We start from the raw sequence: 24,181 nt of genomic DNA, 5'->3' as shown, positions 1-24,181 counted from the left end.
AGACATGACTGGGGGATAGGAAAGAGAGGAAGGAAAAAAAAACAGAAGGGAAGAGGGACAGTGAGAAAGGGCACTTACAAAGACAAAGAGAAAAAGAAAAAAAAATCTCCTGGATCACCTGTTGAGAGAAAAAGAAGAGAAAACAAGCAAAAAAAAAACAAAGCAACATACTAAACACAACACCATCCCGTTAATCTAGCTAAGTGTAAACAGCAGTAAATACTAAATATTGAATGTTGTTGTGCAGCACACAGGACAGACAGCGCACAATGTGCTTTGAAGTACCTCCCTCCCGCTTCCCGCTCCACCACACCCACCCACACAGGTAGGGCCTTGGGGTGCGGGTGTGTCACCAGGGTGCAGGGGAGGCATTCCCCCCCCCTCTGTCCACTTCCTCACACTCTCATAACACACACATATATATAGGGCCTTGAGGGTGACCACGTTAACGCCGTCCAGTGGACGGTCTGTGTATTCAACCTTACCTCTGGCACCGGTGCCCACCTCTCAATTTTAAATCCATGTAGACATTGAGGGTTCTCGGGAGGGGCCGTGCTAACACCTGCTGCTCTCTGGCAGCAGCACCATGCCCTCCCTTGTTTTAAATGCACTTTAGAACAACATGCAGCAATACTACACATGAGCGGGAGGAGGGAGGTATGGGGTCTTCACACACCCCCGTTCTCTACTAGCCATCGGGGCAGGGGGCTGGGAGGAGGTGTTGGCTGTCCGATGGGCCTCCCTGCTGCCGCGGAGCCTGGGGCGGTCTGGTTGCCTCCACCCCGGGGGAAAGGGTCACATCTCTTGGGTCTGGGTGCCGTTTCCCCCTCTGGGGGTGAGGGTACCTGGACCCGGGGTATAGAGTATGTTTGGGGAGTGTGATTGTGTGTACATGTCCATGTATGTCTATTACTACGTTGGGTGAGTGCTGAGTGTTTGTATATGTGTGCATGAGGGTGGGAATGCATGTTTGTGTCTGTGTGTGCCTGTTTGTCTGTGTCTATATGTCAGGTCGGGTCTTAGACTCCACCTCTCTGGGAACACCCAGGCCCTCCAAAGTGTTGAGGCCTATCTCCCCTCACCACACTCCCTGCCAGTGACTGATGCCCTCAGGGGTTGGTGCATTGATGGTTCTTGGTGTCCGGGGCTGGGCGCTCAGGTATGCACCAGCTCACTCCCGGTGGCTACTTGGCGGGGCCTGGTGCCTGTCGCTCGGTCAGGCCTCTTCCGGGGCAAAGGGGACCCCCCGGGCCTCCGGCCTCGGGGTCTGCGGCTCGGTTCACTCTGGCACAGCTGGCTGCCGGCAGAGCCGGCGGGCACGCCAGTGCAGCCCCCTCTGGCTTCTGCTCCGTGGCTACTGGGTGACCCCTCGTCTGGGGATCTCCTCAGCCCTTCCCAGGAGGGTGGCACGGATGCCCCTCCGGTGGTCCACCTTGGGCTCTCGCACTCTGGGGCCTCTGGATGTCTGAAGCCTGGATCTTCTCCATGCCTGCTTCATGCCCTGGGGGACGGGGCTATGGCCCTCTACACCCTCTAGCAGACCGTTACATGGAGAAACCTTTTGTATACAAGCGCGCTGATCCACACAGGTGTGCACACGGGTGTTCACTGTTCGTAGACATAAACTACACCTTTCTTAGCTGCTACTTCAAAGCAATAGCTACTTTTAATGCCAGCGTACATCCTTTTCAAATTCTTTTCTAATTTTCTTCTGCTTTTGAAATAAGCCTGAAAACCAGTATTATTCCAGACATTATGACTTTCTCCACCTGCCATTTGCTGTCTGAAGAGTCACCACAAATGCCCTTCCTCACCTGCATTCGCCTCATTAATGAGGCCCTCAGCTCACCATGTCTCACTTGCCTGTTTGTTAATCTGTGCCTTGTAGCATCCTGGCTTCCCGTTCGGGGTTTTTTTTTTTGTGTTTAAAAAAATCATAATAACCTTGCCTGTGGTTTAGATTCACCGGATGCTTCCAAGTAAAGCTCACTTCTTGCTTTTAATCACCCATTTCACAAGTTCTGCTTTAGTTTGAACTGAAATGCAGACATATCCCCCTGACCCTGACTACAAAAAGGAAACTAGAACAGGTAGTGCCAATGTTTAGGAAACATTGACTTCAGTTTTATCTACAGGATATATATTTTCCTTACAATAGACTGTGTATGAAACAGTAATGTATCTGCAGTTCGAAAGGGTAAGGGCAGTGCAGGTGTGCCTTAAGTGGCCTTTCTGTGAATTGCAATGTATGCAGGTTAGGAAAATGACACTTTTAGGCCTCTGTAAGCACTTTCCTGATTATGTCAATCACATCTTAGTGAATGCAACAGGATGTTAATGGTCCCCATTAGAGTCAAAAATGACATATTTTAGATTGTATTTTAAGGCAGGCCTAGCTTGTTGCTGACACATTGCAGTACCCCTTAATTTATCATTCACATTAAATTCAATTAGTTTTATTTGTATAGTGCAAATCACAACTACAGTCACCTCAAGGCGCCTTGTGGTATGGTGCTATTGGGTCTTTAACATAAGATGTCAACACTGTTGCTGCAGCATTTTTGATCAACTAAAGGCTTTTCAGGGAGTTTTTAGGACAGTTTATCACCAGCTTCGGCTTTTTCTGCCTGTTAAAAAATTGTGTATAAATGTGCTTTTCTACTCAACACTTGTATGGATTGTGTTATTTAAGTTATCTGTGCTTTATTGTGGGGATCTCGTACACTGAGTTTTAGTCTTTTAGTGGGTGGCTGACTTCAGTGTTGGACTCTTCTGTGAATACAGGGTTTGTGCGTGGGTGAGAGTTGGATCAAGGACAAACATCCACCTTGTGGCTAATTTGTCACAGTCATGGGGTTACGCAGACTTGTTGTTTGTATGCGTCCCCTTTTTCAACCTTGTTTTGAGGCACAAAATTTTTATTTATTTATTTAGGAGTGGATTATGTTCAATGTTCAGTATATTTTAGTTCACAAGAACTAGACTGATACGGCATTGAATAGTTGTATTTTAATTAAAGCATTAAAATGTTCGATGCTCTGATTTGCAAATGAGATAATTTGACAATTTAACTCAGTAACTATTATAAATAATTCTCAGGTGTGTGTGTGTGTGTGTGTGTGTGTGTGTGTGTGTGTGTGTGTGTGTGTGTGTGTGTGTGTGTGTGTGTGTGTGTGTGTGTGTCCATCTGTAACATGCTGATATTCTCCAGAGTTTTTTTTAAGGTAGTAATTATTTTTACAGTGTGTATTAAAGAATGCGTGGTATACAAGAGGGGGTGTGCAGGTTTGCGCTTATGTTCATATGTTTTATGCATAAGTGACAACAGTTGCATGCTGGGCCCAGTAGGAGAAACTCAACCACATGACTCAGATAAAACACACAAAGACGCACACACAGGCAGACAATCATGCATACTCTGAACTCTCATTCCTGTTTGCTGTGTCCCACAATGCCTTGCTGTGGCTGTGCCTGCAGCTGCCCTCGAGCTACTGTGACCTTTGTGAGGGAAATGCCTCCTGATAGATGCTCCCACTATGCATGTGTGTGTGCATGTGTGTGTCTCTATGTTCTATTCTTTTTTTGTTTGTGTGTGTCTGTGATCATTACCGTGCTGTTTATTAGACTGAAAAAACAATAACCAACAGCAAATTTGAAAACATGCAGTCTCCTCCATGCACTTACACTTGACTGCCCAAGCACACACGTGCACGACTTCACAGATTACCTCGCGTGCCAGTGTCCCCATGTTCAGATTGATGTCTGTAGCTGCTTATGATAAAAAAAAAATACATACGGTAAATGATTATCTGTGTGTGAAATTGATAAAATAGCCAACTGGACTGGGGCCAGTCTACTGAATTTTATCCCACTGTCCTCAGACCTCAAAACAACCCAACTCTCCTTCTTTACTATAATGAAATTAAGCCTTTGGAAGGCAATTAATGTAGGAACATAACACCTTGTACGCAGTAGCAAATAACACTGAGAAGACCTGGCACTCTTTTCTGCTCCCCCACATTAATATAACTGCTGGAGATACAATATAACACTTGCACGAGCAATAATTGATCCAGTGTACCATCGTCAGTGCACGTACGAACTTTTCAAGCATACTAAGTAGTCCCATTATTTTAGGAGCCCCATCTAATAAAGAGAAGTAATATCCAGCTGGCAAAGGATATAATTTCACTTGTGGTATGCAGGGAAAGGATAAATGAAAGTGCTTTTTAGGAATGAGGGAAATGGTTGCCTGCTGGAGTCCCAGAAAGGTGGCCTCGGCTGTGGTTTCGTCCTGAAAAGAGATATTTATTAAAAGGCTGTCATCTGAACGCCTTCGTGGAAAGATTTGGATGTGTGCCGGCTTGAGTAAAATCTCATGAATAGGAAAACACTTAAAGAAATGAGATGTATGTCAGATTAAGAAAAATAAAAAATAATAGCGCACTCTCCTTACCGGAGTGAGACAAATGTGTGTCTCTATTTTAATGATCTTATTAATCTTCTGTAACTGAGACGGAAAGATTTTCTTTCTTCTAAGCCAATTTGTTAAGCCTGAACTGAGGGGCTTTAATTTAAGCAGCCACCTGAGAGCCTCACATTGGATTTTTCTTTAAATGCCACACACCTTTGTTCATTTCCAGTGTTTGTTTTATGATTTTTTTTAATGTTTTACAAATGTGTCATGGTGCAGATTTGAATGTTTTGTTTTTTGTTTTTTAGGAGTTGCTTCTGTGGGGAATGGCCACAGTGAATAGCTTATTAGCTTATTAACTTTTTTGTGTGTGTTGTGCATTGAGAGATGCTCTCCTTCCATCCTTGGTTGCAATGAGTGGTTATTTGAGTTATTGTTGCCTTTCTATCAGTTAAAGCAATCTGGCCATTGTCCCCTTACCTCTGTGGAAGAAGTGATTTTTTTCCCCCCCAGAGAACTGCTCCTCATTGGATATGGTCTCTTTTTGGACCGTAACCGTAGTGATGGCTGTGCAGTAAAATCTCTGAATTTGGATTGTTGGTGCTGTCTGCCACATTCACAGTTACTTAAATCAGCTTTCCTCCCATTCATAGTCTTGCTTTGAATGTCAATGTTCAAAGGTGGTCTTCACTATTTCTGCATGCCTAAACGCACCAAGTGCTGCCATGTGGTTTGGCTGAGTGTGTGTGTGTGTGTGTGTGTGTGTGTGTGTGTGTGTGTGTGTGTGTGTGTGTGTGTGTGTGTGTGTGTGGGAGAGAGAGAAGCGAGTGTGGGATCATAGGCTGGTTTTGACACTTGACATAAGTGTTTGTGACAACTGACTCACTTACTGATACAGCATTTGGAGGTACATCACTGAAACATCACTGTAGGCTAAAAATATGTGACTCGTATAGCCCCATGCACACACACACACGTTTTAGTTACAGTAACAGGGCCAGACAGCGCGTTTGACTGACAGAGATCCACATCGAGATTGTCTGACAGCTACCTGCTTCCCAGTTTGGATCCTTGTTTTAGTACTCTCCACTGCAATAAAATGTGTACAACACATACTTGTTTGCTTAGTGCTTGACAGGGTGACGTGGAAAGCGTGAAATATTAGACATGACAGCTTCAGTATTTGAGCGTCCGAGTCATCATGCGCCAAAATTCTTCTAAGAAGTGTAAAAATCTGCAACAGTTAGCTAACAAACTCTGGAATCACCATGTGTTTTGATTATTTACTTTCCTGTTGGAGACTGGCTCAACATCCTCCCCCTTCATCATTACTGCGTCATTAAAAAATCAGGTAGTGAAGTACACATTTAGAGACACACTAGCACTACTCATCCACAGTACACGCAGTACTTAATTCTTCCTGTTATTATAAAGTTTTTGAATAAAGTGTTCATCCCTTATTTTGGGCATGTTTGGAAATTACAACCTGAGAAGTGTGTTAATCCCGCTTGCATGCATATTTTCAGTCAGAAGCTCACAGTCCATTTGTTTCTCCTGAAGGCATAAATCTTTAAAAACAGCAGTGCAACCAGAGAGCAGACCGTTAGCACATTTTGACCCAAGCGGAAACCACCAAGCGATATCCCTTAAGAAGCAGTTTGTGTAATAGCTGCTGGATGATACCTCTAAAAATAGATCTCACACTTCAATACTGAATTTTAACAGCATGCTTTGAGAAATATGATCTGTAGTTTATTTATTTAATTATTTTAGCCGCTTCGGCTTACTGATCGATCAGCTTGTTCCATAGAGTCTACAATTCACAAGAATTGCTCCTCCTTCCACAGTATTGCACAGTACTTAATCAAACTTATTCACAGTGATCATCCAATGGGTCTTCATCCAAATTGTGCACAAGGTCATATTTGTAATATGAATTTAGGCAGTAACCTGTGATTTTTAAAATATATGGATGATCTTATCTATAATGTTTGTAATCTAGTTTTGTTGGGTTTTTTAACCTTTATTTATATTGGACATTGTAAAGACATTGGAATCGCCTTATGGCATATGTGTTCTCCACTCCACCTGGCTTTGTACTATTGATGACAGGTCACAGATGTGTGTGTATGTATATATATATATATATATATATATATATATATATATATATATATATATATATATATATATATATTAAAAAAATGCTTAAGACATGTGTTGTGCTCAAGACTCGCGTTGTCCAGCACACGAGTCTTGAAGTTATTTTTAGCAGATGTCTTTGTTTTTTAAAATGGATAGTGTGACATCATGTACAAAAACAAAGTGTGTGTGTGTGTGTGTGTGTGTGTGTGCGCGCACATCTGCTTTTTAACTGTGTTTTCTCAGTTGTGATTTCGATTCTTTGTCCCAGAGAGAGATAAAAGCGGTCATCTATCTATGTTCCCTCCTCCCACTTGTCCGTGAGCTGGGCTATTTTTGTTTTTGTTGTTATTTATTTCCGCTTTTGCTTCAGAGAAAGAAAGAAATCTTTATTATAAGAGAATTAACCTAAATGTCTTCCAGCTCTTCATAGGGGTATATTTGAAAATTTACCCAGCACAAAATTGATTGCAGACAACATGTTATCAGCCTGTGTCATCTGGTAGCAGTGAATAAAGCCGATATCAGCCAATATATTGGTACATCCCCAATTTTACTGTGCCGTTCAGTGCTCTATTCATCATAATGGTTTGATGCAAATCTGTTCACTTAAAAAGGCTGGAGCTATAATGAATTTCCCAGCCGCCTGACACAAAGCAGCTCTGACTGATGACGCTTTACAGCATCAGCAGCCGATGTTCCGGTTACCTTCCACTCCACCTGTAACATCCATGTAAACCATCCGCATTAATCATTTTTATTTCTCACTGTCATCAAACTCATCCAGTGTGCCTAAATCCCAAAAAGGAAAATATTTTATTACTGCCATAAAAACATATGGCATAGAACAAATTGCTGAGTCATACCACTGGAGGAACTGACACGGTCTTTCCCAATTACACCACTGATCTAAAGTACTAAAGATAGATGGCCATTTACTTCTACATGAGTAGCTGTATTGTTAGGAAATTTGTTTTTTAAGTGGCATTTGGTGATATTATCAAAGTCCTTCCTGAAGCAAGTCTCACCCTTTGGCAGCTATCTTTGCAATACCCAGGCAGATAGTTCGGCCATTATCTAAGTGAATGGGGAGAAAGCTTTAATCCCAGTGCTCACTAGGACACGAAGAGTCACCGGTCCAAGCTGAAAAAAATGCTGCTGACATGATCAGCGGCTACTCCCACCAGACCACTGAGTAATTGCCATACTGCATCCATCACTTTATGGATACAGTAAACCAAGAAAACTCATATATACTCGCCTGCATCATTACTACATTAATAATGGACACGGCTTCATTGGTTAGGCAGAAAAATGCAATTTAATAATCTTACAAATCAAAAAGTTAAACAGAATACAGTGTGTACTTTCTTGGTGGATTGAGGGCACCTTGAAATTGTCACAATAAATCATGGACAGCTCTGTGAATTCTTTATTACAGAAAAACAGTGCAGGTTCATGTGTTTCCTGGTTCCAAAAAAAGATGGTTCAAGGCAGCTGATTGACTCTTTATGGTTGGGACTAGTGCTGGGCGATATGGAAAAAATATTTATCACGATATGAATTATTTTATATCACGATAACGATATATATCACGATATACCACCTGACCTGTGGTCATCTGGAAAGTATGCAGTCTTTAAACAGCGAGTGGAGAGGGTGCAGTCTTTGTTTTGAATTACTGTAAAGCATGTCGCAAATCCGGGTGCACGTAAAGCAGCACCATGTTGCAAAACCACAAGACAGAGTTTCTTTGCGAAAAATATCATTTTTTAATACTTTATTTTCTCTTGTTAAGAGTATGTATAGTGAGAAGACAACACTAATATATTTGCACAGGCTATTTAACCCTTTAAGACCTACCATAGAACCAAGTCCGCCAGAGCTTATCTTTACATTTATTTATTTTGAGTGTCTTCTTAGTTTTATTTTTGAGACACACAATTTTTTATATACTACAGGAAAAATAAAAATAAATAAATGCAAATTTGCAAAAACACAGCATGTGCATCAAAATAAACTATTTACAACAGTGTAATTTGACTTCTAAGCATCCCAGAAACGATACAGAAGAACATAAAGTCAAACATGACTTTTAAAAACACCAACATAGGCTTTGAAGCTAAAAAACTACATTTTCCGCGAAAATGACGTCACTTCCGGTTTCGGGCAGGTAATGGCGGACATGCGAGAGTTCGCGCTGACTTATATACAAACTAGGAAGTGTTATGAACAGCTGATTGGATCGGCAAAGCCTGTTTCTGGAATATTATGTTTTTGTTGCTGCAAGTCTGGAATATTATGTTTTTGTTGCTGGAAGTGCTTTTTATGCAATTTTTGCAAAGCTATATGTGGAAGGAAACCGTGACCTAGGGCAAGCTAATGGAATAAGATGTAAGTACAACGCTTACGGTTTCATATGCAAAAAAAACCCCATTATTGCGCTACCTTACGTGGTTACAGTTCTACAGGGATTTAAAAATAGTTAGGCAAAACGGAGTGTGCCTGCTCCGACCGGTTGTAAAGGGTTAATGATATATTTTATGTAACAATTTGTAAAATTCGGGCTAGAAACGATAGAAACGATAGAAGACAAATGGCACGATAGACACTTTTCTATCGTCCACACGATATATATCGTCATATCGCCCAGCACTAGTTGGGACAGTCGCCATGTGTGGAGTTTTGGAATTCTCCCTTCGGTTTCAATTCGAGCATTTGAATATCTCAGTGATTACCTGGGTGGCAGTAAGCCTGTTGGTTATGCACAGATTCTGAATATCTTCTTGCTTGATTAATTAATACATGATTTGAATTATAAAATGTAAGCGATGCTTGTTTTGGTTATCAAAGACTATACTGTATACTGCAACTCGGTGTACTGCGACTCGTTGATTAAAAATATAAGCATTCTATCTTAGCTGTTTAATGCGTAGGTGGCTATAAAAATAGTTTTTGATAAACAAGGCCTCAGTAACACAGGCCTAGAGGCCAGCTGGTGACCCCTGGCAACCTCTAGTTGCTAAGTGTGTTGCTAAATGTGTGTTCTCCAACAGGTTGGAAAGTGGGTGCTCCAAATTCCTGGTTGCAAAGAAAGTGCTCCATCATTAACCTTCTTGTTACTGCTTTGTTTGCTAGCAGATTGCTGTTGTTGCCTTCAAAGATTCATTAACTAGAAGCTGGGCAGTGGTGACACCTGGAAAAATATGCTTTAGGCAAGCAGGGTAACCTGCTATCAACCAAAGCAATTTGGTGTAGCATGGTACCTCTTTTCAACCAATTATAACTAGCAACTGCCAGAAACTCTCCAACTAGTCATGGAATGCACATTTTTGTCCAGCGAGCAATGGTTGCTAGAGATTCACTAAAGAGTCTCCGGAATTCTGTGAGTGGAGCCTAAATTATAATCTTCAAATTTCCAGCTGTAGTATTTTCCCAGCAATGGGTTGTGTGATCTGGAAATACAAAAGCTTATTTTGCTCATACTCAACACTGTCAAACAGGATGGAGGCTGGTGAGGGGAGCAGAAAAAGGGCTCGGTGTATAGTAGAAAATTCAAACCACCAAATAGTTTCTGTTGAAGTATGTATTTGTGGACGTGTTGCACTTTGGATTAAGAGGGTGTGCTGAGGTGATATTCTGCATACATTTGTGGCGGTATATTGCCTTAAGAATGATGCATAACAAAGTTTGATTCACATGTTTTTTGCAGATGATTATCTTAATAAATGGAGATATAAAAGACTATAAAAGTCAATCAGTTTCACAGTCAGATGTTAGTTTCCATCCCCTACTGCATGAGTTGGATGAATCAATTTATGAATGACTTTCTGAGTGTGGGTGCTGGTAAAAGCCTCTTCATGTGCAAAGAAGCAATTAGCTCGAGTCGTTTATTTTGTTCATTGCCAGCCTCTATCCTCCTATTTCTCTCTAATTCTCCCGTGCCGTTTTACCACCAAACCTCTTTCAGCCCGCACTTCCTCTCTCTTCATCCTTCTTCATCTCTCTTTCTCTGCTGCTCCCCTTCATCCCTCCTCAGTGCCGCTCTCTTTCATAGCCCCCGTGGTGTTGACCATGTGTGAATGGGACTGAATGATGGGTGGGAAGGAGGCTGCATGCAGTGTAGTTTCACGCGGACGTGCACGTGCATGGCACATAGAAACACGGTCCTACACGAGCGCGCACACACAGAGTTTACTGGTGGGTGTGTTTGTGTGTCTCTGTGAGTCGGTGTTGAGGAGGATGAGTCACTCTCTGCATGAAACGCACACACACTCTCAGTCACACATGGACAAACCAGCATGCACTCATATAAGCAATCTAAATACACGGGGCTTTTATTTGCATGCATGATTGATAGTGTTCATGTATCATTTTAATGAGCTCGGTGCGCGTGTGTGTTCATTTGATGTCTTTACTTTGGCTGTTGTGCATTTTTGTCTTTTACATTGAAACGGTGTGCGTTTGTGTGTGCTGGGTGTGATAAGGCTTTTCATTAGTGTTTCCCATACACAGCCTGAAGGCTACAGCTCTGCCCTGCATCATCTATCAGCTCTCTCTCTGCCTGTCGATATACTTTCACATCTGCTTACAGGAAGTGCACATGCTCCATCTCCCAAAATTTATATTGGATGTCAAGTCAGTCAAATAATGTGACCATTGGCAATGACATTTACGCTTTCAAGAAGAAGTGGTTAAAAATGATAGAAAGCAGTTGTTGAAAAGGTTGTCCTAACCTTGTGCTGACCCTCACTGTATGCTCCTGCTATGCTGTTGATACCTGGTCAGCACAGGTACACCTGTGACTGATGGGAATGTGCATCAAATAGTGTGTGTGGATAGAATAAAGGGTCCTATTAATGTGTGTGAGAATATACAGCAAAAGATGCTTGGGATAATTTAGGTCTGACTCCTTGTAAGCCTGTAAGACTCTCAGTAGTAGGATGTGTATGAGCTGAGCAGATGGTGGTGCAGAGCTAAGCGGCATCTTCAGGGTAAGCTGCTAAGTAGTTTGTGAAATACATTTGCTGGAACACTACTAAACAGTGACATCACTCTTTTCTCTTCTAAATATACCTCTGACAACATGTGCGTACATACAATTTAGTTTTGCCTCTTTGCACCACCACAGTGGTTTTTAAGTCAAATAATCAAGAGGTAACCTGATTTAGATGTAGTTCAAGGAGTTTTTAACATGAGCATCACATTAACTGAGCCATTTTTAAACACAGTCCCACATTTTTAAGAGGCTCAAAAGTAATTGAACAACTGACTGACTAGAATCATGTGCAGGTGAGGCCTGTTCTCTCATTATGCCATGACAAATGAGGCTTATAAAAGATCTGATCTTAAAAGAAAAGATCCTACCAACCTTTCAGAGAAACAGCAAACATTTAGAAGTGGTCAAACATTCTTAAAAAGGAGCACTGAGCAGCTCAGCAACACCAAAAGACTAAAAAAATACAACTAAAAACCATGTTGACAGAATTATTTCCATGGTTAAAAAAACATCTGACCAAGTCAAGAACACTTGAGGAGGTGTGTACAACCAATCAAAACTCTATAATACCTTAATGAATCAAAAATACAGAGGGTTTACAACAAGGTGCAAACCACTAGTTACACTTGGACTTTCACAGAAAACGTCTTTAACTTGTACTAGTAAGATTAGAAGTGTGGAGAAGAAGAAAAAGGGAGAAACAGCATGACCTGAACAATATCGCATCATCTGTCAAACGTGGTGGGCATCTGTGGCGAATGATACACGCAGCAGGATGAAATGTATAGCGTGCATCGCTATACTCTCTGCTTATATTCAGAAAAATGCTGCAGAACTGATCGGACAGTACCACAGAGTTGCCCGTGTATACAATGAGATACATCTGAAAATTAGTATTTATCAAATAAAACAACTTTTCATGTCTGTGTTGTTCAAAATAAACTACTACTATACTATCTAAACTGATGTGTGTTTCTTCTCCAGGAACATTCAGAGGTGTGTGTAAGAAAATTGATCACTTCCCAGAAGATGCTGACTATGAAGCAGACGCAGCTGAATACCTCCTACGTGAGTCTGATATGAGCACACACTGCACTGTGCATTCACAACTAGGCTTTTACTGGCCAGTGTTACCATATTTAGAGTAGAACTGTCTGACTAATCACTAAACTTGTTTTTTGTTATCTCAACACATCGTATGTTCCCAAGCGATGTAAAGCCAATTCCATTGTTAGGTGTGTGACAACAATGTTTCATATTGGCTTGAAAAGAGAATTATTTTGTAAAGTCTGCATTAGAAACAGCACACAAGCATGATGTGGGTGTGAGGCAATCGTGAACATTACTGTGCCCCCCTCTCTAGCCCCATCTGCAGGACAAACTACAGGGGTAGTATGGTTAAGGATCACAAAGTTAGTTCCATCCACTATTTTGTAGTAGCAACTTAAGACTGATGTAGAGGCAAGAGTACAGAACAATGGATTTTTTAAATTAAATTTAACCAATTGGAAATCACAAAACACTGACAGTTAATCTTTCTTCTAGGAGTGGGATATTCCCACTAACCTTTTTTCTCTGGGGAAGAGAAAGCAGTAGTCAGTAAGCAGCTGAACACTGGAGGTGTTACAAATACAGTTAAAATAACACCAGTTAGTTATTTTGTCATTTCTTGTATGGAGCACTGTTTAGGCGTTTAACAGCTCACCTTATGTGCACAGTACTTATGCATACTGTTTTGATTACAGTTAAAAGGCATGTGATTGAACCCCTGAAGTTTTTCCTTTGATGGTGGCCTGCTACTTTGCCTCGCCACACAAACTTGCACTGAAATATTCCAGCTATCACATTATTGTTAGGCAATAAACCTCTAATCCTCCCTTAACCATTAAATAGATCTCTTGAGATTACAAATCTGCTTGGCAAGACAAGGCCAAGAGCAGCATTCATCTTGCATGCTTTTTTAACTGCAGGAGAAACCTGAGTGTGAGCATGGAGAAAACAATCAAACTCAATGGAGCATGTCCCTTTACAGGTTTGAAACCAGTACTCTCTTGCTGTGAGGCAAAAGTTAGCTAACAGCTGAGCCACCATGCTAGCATCAAGGTAATCCCACACTGTTTCAGTATTGTTGAGGCCTGGGCTCTGGGGAGGCCAGTCCATGATTGATATGTTTTATTGTGTTTTTATCTATCCTGGTATGCTTGTACTGCTTTGGCACTGTGATTGTGATCGTGTTGAAAATTGAATCTGTTGCCAGTCTGGCAATTTACTGATGGTATTGCATGGTGGTTCAAAAGTTGACAGTTCTTTCGCTTTGACAAACAATAACAGGATCCACTGAAAGGCCACATCTCTGTCTCAGGTCCTGTGTCAAGTGTGGATATTTTCCATTTCTTAAGAATATGACTTTCAGATACTGTTTATCTGGTGTAGATATTTTTTGGGGCCTCCCACTTCTTCATTTGTCATCCACTTGTCCATTTACCTCAGATTTCAGGCCGAGCTCCACACCATGCTGAAATGTGTCAGCTAATAACGCTTTGGGGATCACCTTGTTGGTGCAAAAATAGTATTGTATGCCTATAAAAAAATTTAATTTGGCTTTTTTATGTTTGAATGTTTCATAGGTCACTGTTAAGCAGCTTAACAAACAAAAAGAACATTCATCTGGAAAAAGGCCAGAGAACAGCTGTCCAAGACCTCTTTCATTATAAGAAAGTCTGGCACCTCTGAAGCAAAACATAAAGAAATATAAAGAAAAAGACTTTCACTCAGTACTCTTTATCACTCTTCTCATCCAGAGGATAATGGGAAACGGGTAAAGTTTATTAAAAAAAACAAAACAAAACAATAATTATTGTGACTGGCATTTCTATGCCAGCTGGTATAATTATGTACCCAGAACAGTGTTTATAAACAGCAGCTGGCAATATTAAAATGTCTAATAGCAGGAACAACGAAACAAATTATGACCTTAATGGCTTTCCATAACACTACATAATGAAGAAACACAAACTAATGGCAAGTAGTTAAGAAATTGAACCTAAAAAAGACCTTCATAGGGTTAAAAAGGATTATAAGAAAAAAAGAGGATAAAAAGATAAAGAGAGAGTATTTAGTAGAAAACACAGAGAAGTGAGCTCTCAGTTTATTCTAGAAGTAAAGGTGGAAAACAACAACAGAAAAGAAGGGGAATGGATTCAGCCTGTGCCTCTTTTTCATTGCTCCACTGAACACAGAGCAACATCCCCAGAGGGAGCCAATTAGATCACAGTCCTCAGAGCTGATAAGCCAATAAGGAGCAGAGACCTAGTGACCAGCATTTCATGCAGCCCAGGGTTGTGGGCCATAGGGGCGGAGTCTGTACGCGCAATATCTGCAGCTCTCGGTCACGGCGGGAATGTTTTGCCACGCAAGAAACAACAAACATAAAGAAAACAGATGGAGAAAAAAACGACAACGATCTGCTTCGTTTACTTTTAGTTTTTTTGTGAAGACACAACCGTATATGATAAAACTCTGATGCATGGGCTCTCCTCATATATTCGGTGTCTCAAAATAGCCCAAATCTCAGTTCTGTGCAACAAGCTGTTTGCAAATATTCCTCAATATGTTATCGCATCCTGCACACATATGACAAATATTTCACTCCCACTGAAGCCTCACTTTCACATTCATTATTTTGCCTCGCATATGTCAGCGTGACTCTCCATCTGTCTTGGGTCTTGTCCATTTTTTTTCCCCTTCTCCGTCCTTCTCTCGGTCTCTCTCCCTTGCTCTCTCTAGTAAAGCCTCTGAATGCTTTAACATGTTCAGAATTCAGGTTCAGTCGAGCATTTAGCAGCCCGCTGCCTCCCGTGTGTAAAGTGGAACATTTTTTCTTTCTTTTTTTCTTCCCCTTGCATCTCCATCCTCCAGCACAGAAGTGATGCACACCAGTGATTTTGACGACATAGTGGTGGAGCTACTGTTCTTCCAGCACAAATGATCCTTCATCAGTTTCTGATGGATCTGAAAGGTGACGTCTTTACACGGCAAAATAAAAAGTTTGCACCTGTTATGAACGCGTTTCCACTCTTTGTGTGTATGTGCAGGTGCTGTGCGTGCCTCCAGTCTTTTCCCCATCATGAGTGTGGGTCTGCTGTTTCTCGGTGGGCTCTGCGTGGCTGCCAGTGAGTTTTACCGAAGCCGACACAACGTCATCCTCAGCGCAGGAATCTTCTTCGTCTCAGCAGGTTAGTCATCACTGCGAGTGTCTCTGCGTGTCCATGTGTGTCCTCTTTCCTCTTAGGAATTTAGCTACAGTGATCGTCAGTCATCAGAACAGCGTACATGAAACCACACTTACTAATTCACAAATTCAGCACTTCATACCACTTTTTTTTTCATTTAAATATAGTACCAGCCAAATGCCTTACATTCTCTGACCTGGTGAAAGGAGCTTGAGATAACAACAAGGCGGCTGTCTGTGTGAGCCACATGTGTCTGAGTGTGTGCAGCTGTGTCACTGTGGGCCGACTCTAAACGGAGGAGGCACAGCATTCAGATATTTGTTGAGGAGCCCATTGAGCGTCTAAAGCACACAGAAGAGCCCATGAGAGGCACCAAAGTGTGGATATGGGACACAGTAGCTGATTAATCAATCAACAAGAATGCCATGATGCCACTGTGATGCACTGTGAGGGTGTGAGAGTGCAAACACACACACCTATAGAGTCTTTCATTGAGACGCAGCAAAGCATCTTTGCACACACCCTTGTACTTACGTATCCGTACTGTGATGATCCTCGTGATGTTCCCGGGGTCTCGCAAGGTGATTATTATTGGTCGGTTTTGTAATCGGAATTATTAAAAACACTCATTAACCTTTACTGATGCATTTATTGAACCCTTGTCTTTTTTAACAATGGATTTCCTTAAATGTTGAATAGGAGTTTAAAAAAAATCAATTTAAACCAAATTAAAGGCAACAAGGATTGAATTTATTATGTAGCACAATATAAAACGGGGGCATTGTTGCAAAACAGAACGCAGATAATCGTCTTATCTCGATTGTCTCGTCGGTAGCCAGAATTGTAATTAAAGACCTGAGATGCGCGGGGAAAAAAAACAAAACCGCTAAATCTGTGCAACATTATTAGTTTTAACTAAGCATTTTTTATCTGACTCACATGTTAAGGTTTAGTAAGTTCACTTTAATTGCATTGAAAAGGTTATTAGTCACAGAAAATTTTTATTTTCATTAGTTTTTAACAAATGCGACTGTCTTTTGTAGAAAAATGCACCATGTCCACCAGACAGGACTAAAGACGCAGCTGGAAACATTACAAATGAAATCGCTGAACAAACTGGTCAGCAATAACACAGTACAGGCTCATGCAGTGGCACAAAATGAAAACACAATAGCCAACAAAAACATTACAAATAAGAGATATCCCACAGTAGCTTCACCACACACCTTGCTTTAATAAATGAAGATTAACAGAAAAAAATCTCTATAAAAAAAGGGTGTGGTGTTGTAAGTTAAGATACAAAATTGTTCATATTGTTTACAGCGTTCATGCACTGACAGATAAATGGAACTGGACCTGTTTGAGTGTCCACATGATCTGATTCGTTTCCTCTGATTGGCAGTGCTGTAAACATAATTGTTTTGGTTGATAAAGGGAAGGGACATTTAGAGTTTTAGAAGAGCCTCAGTTACTGAGGTTTTGAAATTAAAGTATTCAATTACTGCACACTGCTCACTAGAGCCTGACCAATTTATCAATGGGCTGAAACTGTCGGCTGATCAGCTATTTGTTATTCTAGCGGTATCTGTTATTTACAATGGCTGATGTGGCACAGTTTGTCCACCAGAGGGCAACTTCCCTGTTGACCACATGTGTTGGAACGCCACCAACACAAAAAAGCTTATCTGAGCAGAGGGTAAACAAGTAAATAAATAACTATACATATCAAATAGTGAAATCTGATTATGTTGTGTGCCTGAAAGAAAAAAAAATACATTAGATGATATATCAGGCGGCAGGCAGGTTTTGAACCCAATATTTCTAGAACTCATAGGATCAAAATACCAAAACACAAAACTCAGGAAAGGCAAAAGCCAGGGACTTACAAACTAGGAACTACAGAAGAAACACAGGACACACAACACAAAGGAGGACACAATAAAGAAGCAAGCAAACTGAGGGTTTAAGAGGAGACGAGGACAGATTGGGGAAAAACACACAGCTGAACTGAATCTAACCAATTAGACAAGTGGAAGGAAAACTGAATTTAACACACACTGGACAAGAGTTTGTCAAAATAAAACAGGAAGTAAAAGACCATAGGAACAGAAATGCAGAGTTTACACAACGAGAGAAAAGTGAACAAACTTCAGACTTCACACCGGAAACACCGAGACGAGACGAGGACAGGCTGGACAGGAAAGGGAACTAACCTCATCAACCAAGAAAGCAAGAACTAGAAACAAAGACAAAATCTAATAATATATTCAAAAGACTAAATAAGTTAACATAAATCAGGTCACAAACCCAGAAATAAATCATGAACGCTCTAAACCTTGGGTCCAATACACAGGTACCATGACCGTCTCTTAGTATACTGTAGTTGTGTTATTTTTGTTAGTTTGTGGTTCTCACAGTTTCTCTTTCTTTATGTCTGTCCCAGGCCTCAGTAACATCATTGGGATTATTGTCTATATCTCAGCCAACTCTGGCGACCCAGGCCAGAGTGACAGCAAGAAGTCCTACTCCTATGGCTGGTCTTTTTACTTCGGCGCCCTCTCCTTCATTATGGCGGAAATGGTGGGTGTGCTGGCTGTGCACATGTTCATTGAGAAGCACCGCAAGCTCCGGGCCAAGTCCCGCACTGAGCTCATCAAGAAGTCCGCCTTTAGCCGCATCCCCTCCTATCGCTACCGTTTCCGGCGCCGCTCCAGCGTTCGCTCTTCAGAGGCTCCCAGCCGCGATGCCTCGCCACTGGGGAAAGGTGGCTACACAGGGCCCGCCGCCTCCGAGATGCCCATGTACACGCTGAACCCACGAGAGGCCGGCAATGCCGGCAGCAAACCTGTTGGCGGCTTAGGCGGGCTGCTTAACTCGGAGAGGGATTTCCTCCAGAGCAGCACGCTCACTAAAGACTACAGCAAGGACCCCAACCGCAGAACCACACCTGTCTGAGAGGTGCTGGCTACAGATATCGCCCCAATCAGAGTATCAAAGAGGAGGAGGATGAGAAATGCAGGGGGGAGTGCAAGCAAAAGCAGGGGACACACAGGGTTATGGGGTGGGAAGGGAGGGGGTTGCTAAACTTCGACTGTGAACTGTGAACTTTTAGCCTTCGAACTGTGAATCCTGAGCCCTGTGAGAGTGCGTGTAGCAGGGTTGGTTTTAATAGAGAAGTTGTTCCCAGCCCCAGCACATATCACTGTAGTAATACTTGTAACTCCTTATATATCAAGGCACATTCGGTTTATGTTCATGAGTTTTATGTTCATAAATTGATTTTCAGGCTTTTTTCTCACAGGAGAAATGGGAATTAGTGGAAATGTAAAATATATTAAGTGTTTTTTCTGTTTGGGGCAACTTCTCTTTAAAAAAAAACAACAAAAAAAAACAAAAGCGCCACAAAAAAAACTACAATGTGAATTTGAGGAGAAGGGGTGACAGACTTTGTGTGAACCTCTGTCCTCCTGACCTTTTGGATAGCAGCAGAGTCGGGTCAGGGAAGGGGACCGGCCTTAGAGCTCCCAGCTGACCCTCTGATTACAGTAAACGTGAAGACGTCAGCACCTCGTCATGGGTTCTGATTCCTTTTCAGTTCAGCTAGATTCAAATTATAAACTGAAGATCGGTTTGCCCATTTAAACCAGTGCATTTGTGGAAGCAGTTATCATTTTCTATACATTTTGTATATAAACTTTCATACTGATCGATCGGAAAGCTCGCTTCACGACTGAACTGAAAATGAATTGAGCTCTTCCCTGGTCACATTTTCCCCTCATCGCTCTGATTCCAGGTCAGTGGTTAAACCTGCCTGGCGGTTTCAATGAGTAAAGAAGAAACCGCGGATTAGCTGTTGCAGGCTGGGTAGAAAAGGTCTGACTCAACAACCTAAAGAATCTCTTATAGATGGTAACGGAAGATCCATTGGTGCTTCCTTCTGTTTTTTTCTGCCACTTCTTGATTTATTTATTTTTTCACCTAAAACCTAAAAAGAGGTGGTCTGTCTGCCAAGCTGTCTGTCTGCGTCCATGTGTCACCTCTCACCTTTTTCTGTGTAGCCACACCTCCGCACGTCCTCTCACCCTGCCCATCCTCTCCACTAGATTTAGCTCCTGTCTTCCATTGGTGGCGTTTTTGGAGACTAGTTAGGTTTTCTGGAGGTTGTTGGTTCAGGGTACTGTGGAGGGGAGACCGCTGAGCTGTGAATAGGCTTTAAGGCAGCACCGTTTGTTTGCCCACTACCTCTTGGTGAACACATTTCTGATTTAATATTAAAACCTGTCAGATTTACAGCTGCAGGAGTAAACACAAGCTAAAGTAGACGTCTCCAATAGGAGGAAACTGTTTGTATGTAGCACACAAATTAAGCAGCGGGAGATGGAATTGGAGGATATCCAATTGTATTATTTAAGACGTTACTAAGTCACTCACAGCCTCCTTATTGCTCTTCATCTCCACTGCTCACACACATTCTGGCTGACAAACTAGTTACTTACTCCACTGCCACCTCTCCAGCCTTAAAAGAGGACCAGTGTCAAATACTGCTGCGATCCACGCATCGAGGCACCGGAGAACACTTTGTGTGCATCTGACTGAGCAGCAGTGTTTGGACGCCTTTCAAACTAATGGCCTTTACACACCGGACACGTAAAATTTGCACCAATATTTTGTTTGTTAAAAATACTCGCCTATTCTCAATGCAGGCGTTCACAGCTACCGCATAATTTTGCAAGATGAATTTGGATTTAATTTATGGAATCAAGCACAATTTTTTCAGATTTTTTGCATACGAATTAACAGATCTGACCAATCAGACCACTGCATGTGGCAACAAGTGCGCTTGTAGCTCAAAACGCACTTACTGAACATACTGAAACGCAAGTACTGAACATACAATGATAAAAATAAATAGAAATAGTAAAACAGTACTGTTTCTTTTCAGACATACAGCTAGATGGTGCTCCAGGTCAGTCGACTCTGAAATAATTTCCCTGCCTCCTCAGATGTGGGAAGAGCTCAGACTGCCCTGCTGACATCCTGAAATATGTACGACAGCAGTCGTGATAAAGATTCAACTCCTGGATCAAACCATGAAATTCTCCCTGCTGCTGCCTTCTCGTGAGAATTGAATGAACCAAGAATCTCTGCTTCTTTCCTTTTGTTGTTTAGAAACATCAGGACCAGTTCATTGTGGCTTGATGCGTCTTTTTTGAGGACGTTTTTTGCAAAATTGCGGCTTTTGGTGTGCATATACCTAACACGACAAATTCGCATCTGAAAGATCTAGAATTTCGTTTTGGTTTTTTTGCAGCATGCTCGGTGTGTAATGGCCTTACTTTTCTGCAGGAAAAGCAGCACAAAAAACTACTGTGATAAAGCCCCTGATCTACTACTATATGCCTAATATTTACACAGTCAGTCCACTTGGTTTCCCAACAATCTAATGCTGCATCTGTGCATTTGTAAGCAGTGGCAACTACTGTAATTCTGAAGTATTCCAGCCTTTTAGTAAGAGGAGGCATATTCTAAAACATTAAGAAAACAAGCTGAATTATTCACTTTACTCAGTAATCTTCTCACGACACGAGGCGACAGGATTTGACACTGTGAGAAAAAAGGCAACACAGCCATAAAATCTACAGAGAGGAGACAGGGAGGGTTGTGAAATCTGAGCATGAGTATCTAGTCACACCATTTTTCTCAACCTGTTTCTGGGACTGTGAGTAACAAGTAAGTGTGAAACTCAAAAGAGGGAAAAAAAATGCTTTTTTTTAGTTTTTCAGTTGTTGTTCTTTTACCTTCCCATAAACAGCCATTGCACTGTTTTGTATAAAGTCGACATGAAACAACACCAACCCGACACTGTCAAGCTACTACTCTGACAGTCATTACTCTGATAATAAAATATGTTTTAAACCTCGCACACACTGTTTAATTTATGATGCTGCTGTTTTATCTCCTGTCTCCGACGCCATAAAGGGAGCTTAAAGGGACAAACGTGCATTGCTACTGTCCTCTACATGTAAATATTAATTTTGCAACTGCAACTAGGGGCATCAGCTTTTGTCATGGGCTGTGAAAGGGAAAAAAAACCCTACTTTTCTCCAAGCAAGGGCTTTTAATTTTTAAAGGACAGGAGCACACAAGGGCTTTTTATGCTCAGCACTGCAGCAATTTCATTTTAAGGGTGTAACGTGGGAGGGAGGGGGAGAAAAAGCAAAGTACATTTGCACAGAAACAATCGTTGTTGAACAAGCTAACCGCTAATACAGCATGCTTTGTGTAAAAGAGAAGCTGAAGTAGAGGAAAATCAGACTACGCTCTTCTACTCTGCTACTTTGTTTTGACTTAACTTTAGGTTAGATGAGTAATTTTGTGACGTAATTAGAGATGAAGACTATTGCCTTAAGCAAAGGTAGCATATTTAAGAGTTATTTCAGTTGCTTAAGATTCAAACATAAATTAGCAAAATATGCCTGGTGCCAAATATTACTCCAGATGTTTTCTATGTATCACGACCTCCAGGTTAGCTTTAGGTTTGCAGCTGTAAGTACTCTAATCCGCGTAGGATTTACTGACTCAACAGTAGCGGTAGCTTCGTAGCTCTCATCGGCTCAGACTTCGAGGGGTCTGCTTAGGGTCGAAGTTCAGAACTGCCATCCATGAGCCATGTCAGCGTTGACCATTCAAACCATGCATGCCATATCCATTTGCTTCCAGTGCTTACATTTGCTGTAGTCTCAAATGGCACCCTAATCTCTATACTCTGTAGGGATACTCGACTGCTACACAAAAGACGCCTTACAAGGGCGCGCGGGCCCGTTAGCCCGCGCTGTAATGATGTTTACTTCAGTAGAGCACAGGGTGCTTTTTGAGACTAGGCCGCTGTCTATCTCTTCTTCATAAAGCTTTGATACTCTGATATATTATTAGTAAAAAAAAATTATTCTATTCTATTCTAAAGGTGCCACTGTGCAGAGGATGATAAACTCTGTCACATATTATAGTAATCTATTCATTGGGGGCGGGGGCTGGGGAGGGTTGATCGCAGGGGGACGGAGTTGGGAAGCAGGGGTTGTAGTCTTTCTAATATTGTATTATTCTAGTTTCATTTTCTACTTTGATGTGATTGTGAGGTTGTGTTGTTTTAATCACATCTGAAGTTTCTGACAGGAGGGACATTAGGAGGAGTGGAGCACTCGGACGATCGCTCATGGACATAAACCTCACCTCACCGGTGCCAGAGGTCACTTTACAATTTGCCAGCAGGACACTCAGCACTGCAGCACACACACACCACGCGGATACATGCATTCCAAGTAGCTATACATACAAATTCCTCTACTTTTGAGGACTTTTACCCAAAGCTTCAACATTAGTTTTTGTTGTGTGCACTTGCACAGGAGAAGACTGCCTCAGATAGCAGGCTACAAGCATCAGTAAACCCTCCAGTTTCACGAGTTTGGAAGACGTAATGACTGTTAATTAAAGAATAAAAACAGGGTTAAGAACTGTCCGATGCATTATTTAAAACCTGAAACAATGATGCATCGACTTCCAGGAAAAATATGGTTGGAAAACCCCCAGAATGATTGTTATCCAATCGTAGAACTCACGGCTATGTTAATAGCAAAATTAAGGGTATTTAAACACGCACAAGAGAACTAAACAGCTGTGAAAAGCATGTATTAGTGAGGCTAGTTAGTGAATAAAAGGTTTCAGTTTGCTCAGAAGCATATAGATCGGACTCTGGAGGAATGGAAAAAGGTCATGTGGTCTGATGAGTCCAGATTTACCGTGTTACAGAGTGATTTATGCATCAGGGTAAGATAGATCCAGCGTTTCCTTTACATCTGGGGTTGCTTCAGTTGGTCTGATCTAGGTTCAGCAACCTTATGTGCCCCTCAAAAAATGGGGGATCAGCTGATGACGTGATTAAAATGAATGACCAACAATGATTCCTTTCTTTCCTCACGGCACAGGCATGATGATCCAAGATGATTGACAATCTTTAGGATGTGCTGCAGAATCAAAAAAAACTGGACAGAAATAAACATCTGCATCATGTAAGCTCATCAAAATAATGCCATCATCATCAAAGGTAATCAGCTGATATCAGTTATGACCGAACAGCGTAATCAAACTTTTGCACACTTAAACTTTAACTTGAAATACAAATCGAAGCTTTGAGATTATTAGTCCTCATGAGTATAGGAGCACAAGAACACAGCACACAACGACGTAGCCTCGTTAATGATCACACACACACATACATGCTCACAGCTTCAGCTTTGCCCGGTGTGGCGCAGAGAGAAATGTTCTGTTCTGGGTTAAAAAAAACAAAAACAACTATCACTGTGTCATGTTTGGTGTTTCTTTGGAAGAAAATGACAA

General features: G+C 41.6%; 1 protein-coding gene across 1 annotated transcript in view; it reads left to right on the top strand.

Annotated features, from left to right (window-relative positions):
* Window positions 1-22,723, top strand: part of cacng3b (calcium channel, voltage-dependent, gamma subunit 3b) — a 34,526-nt gene extending 11,803 nt beyond the window's left edge. Inside the window, exons 2-4 of the mRNA XM_063471498.1 lie at window positions 12,540-12,623; window positions 15,650-15,790; window positions 18,231-22,723. Coding sequence (XP_063327568.1) covers window positions 12,540-12,623; window positions 15,650-15,790; window positions 18,231-18,742 — 737 coding nt within the window. The 3' untranslated portion in view covers window positions 18,743-22,723. The remainder of the gene's footprint in view (window positions 1-12,539; window positions 12,624-15,649; window positions 15,791-18,230) is intronic.
* Window positions 22,724-24,181: the final 1,458 nt, after the last annotated feature.

Source organism: Pelmatolapia mariae, linkage group LG4 (genome assembly GCF_036321145.2).
Source record: "Pelmatolapia mariae isolate MD_Pm_ZW linkage group LG4, Pm_UMD_F_2, whole genome shotgun sequence".
NCBI classification, from domain to species: Eukaryota; Metazoa; Chordata; class Actinopteri; order Cichliformes; family Cichlidae; genus Pelmatolapia; species Pelmatolapia mariae.
Note: the sequence above shows the minus strand (reverse complement) of the source record. Positions and strands in the feature narration are given on the sequence as shown.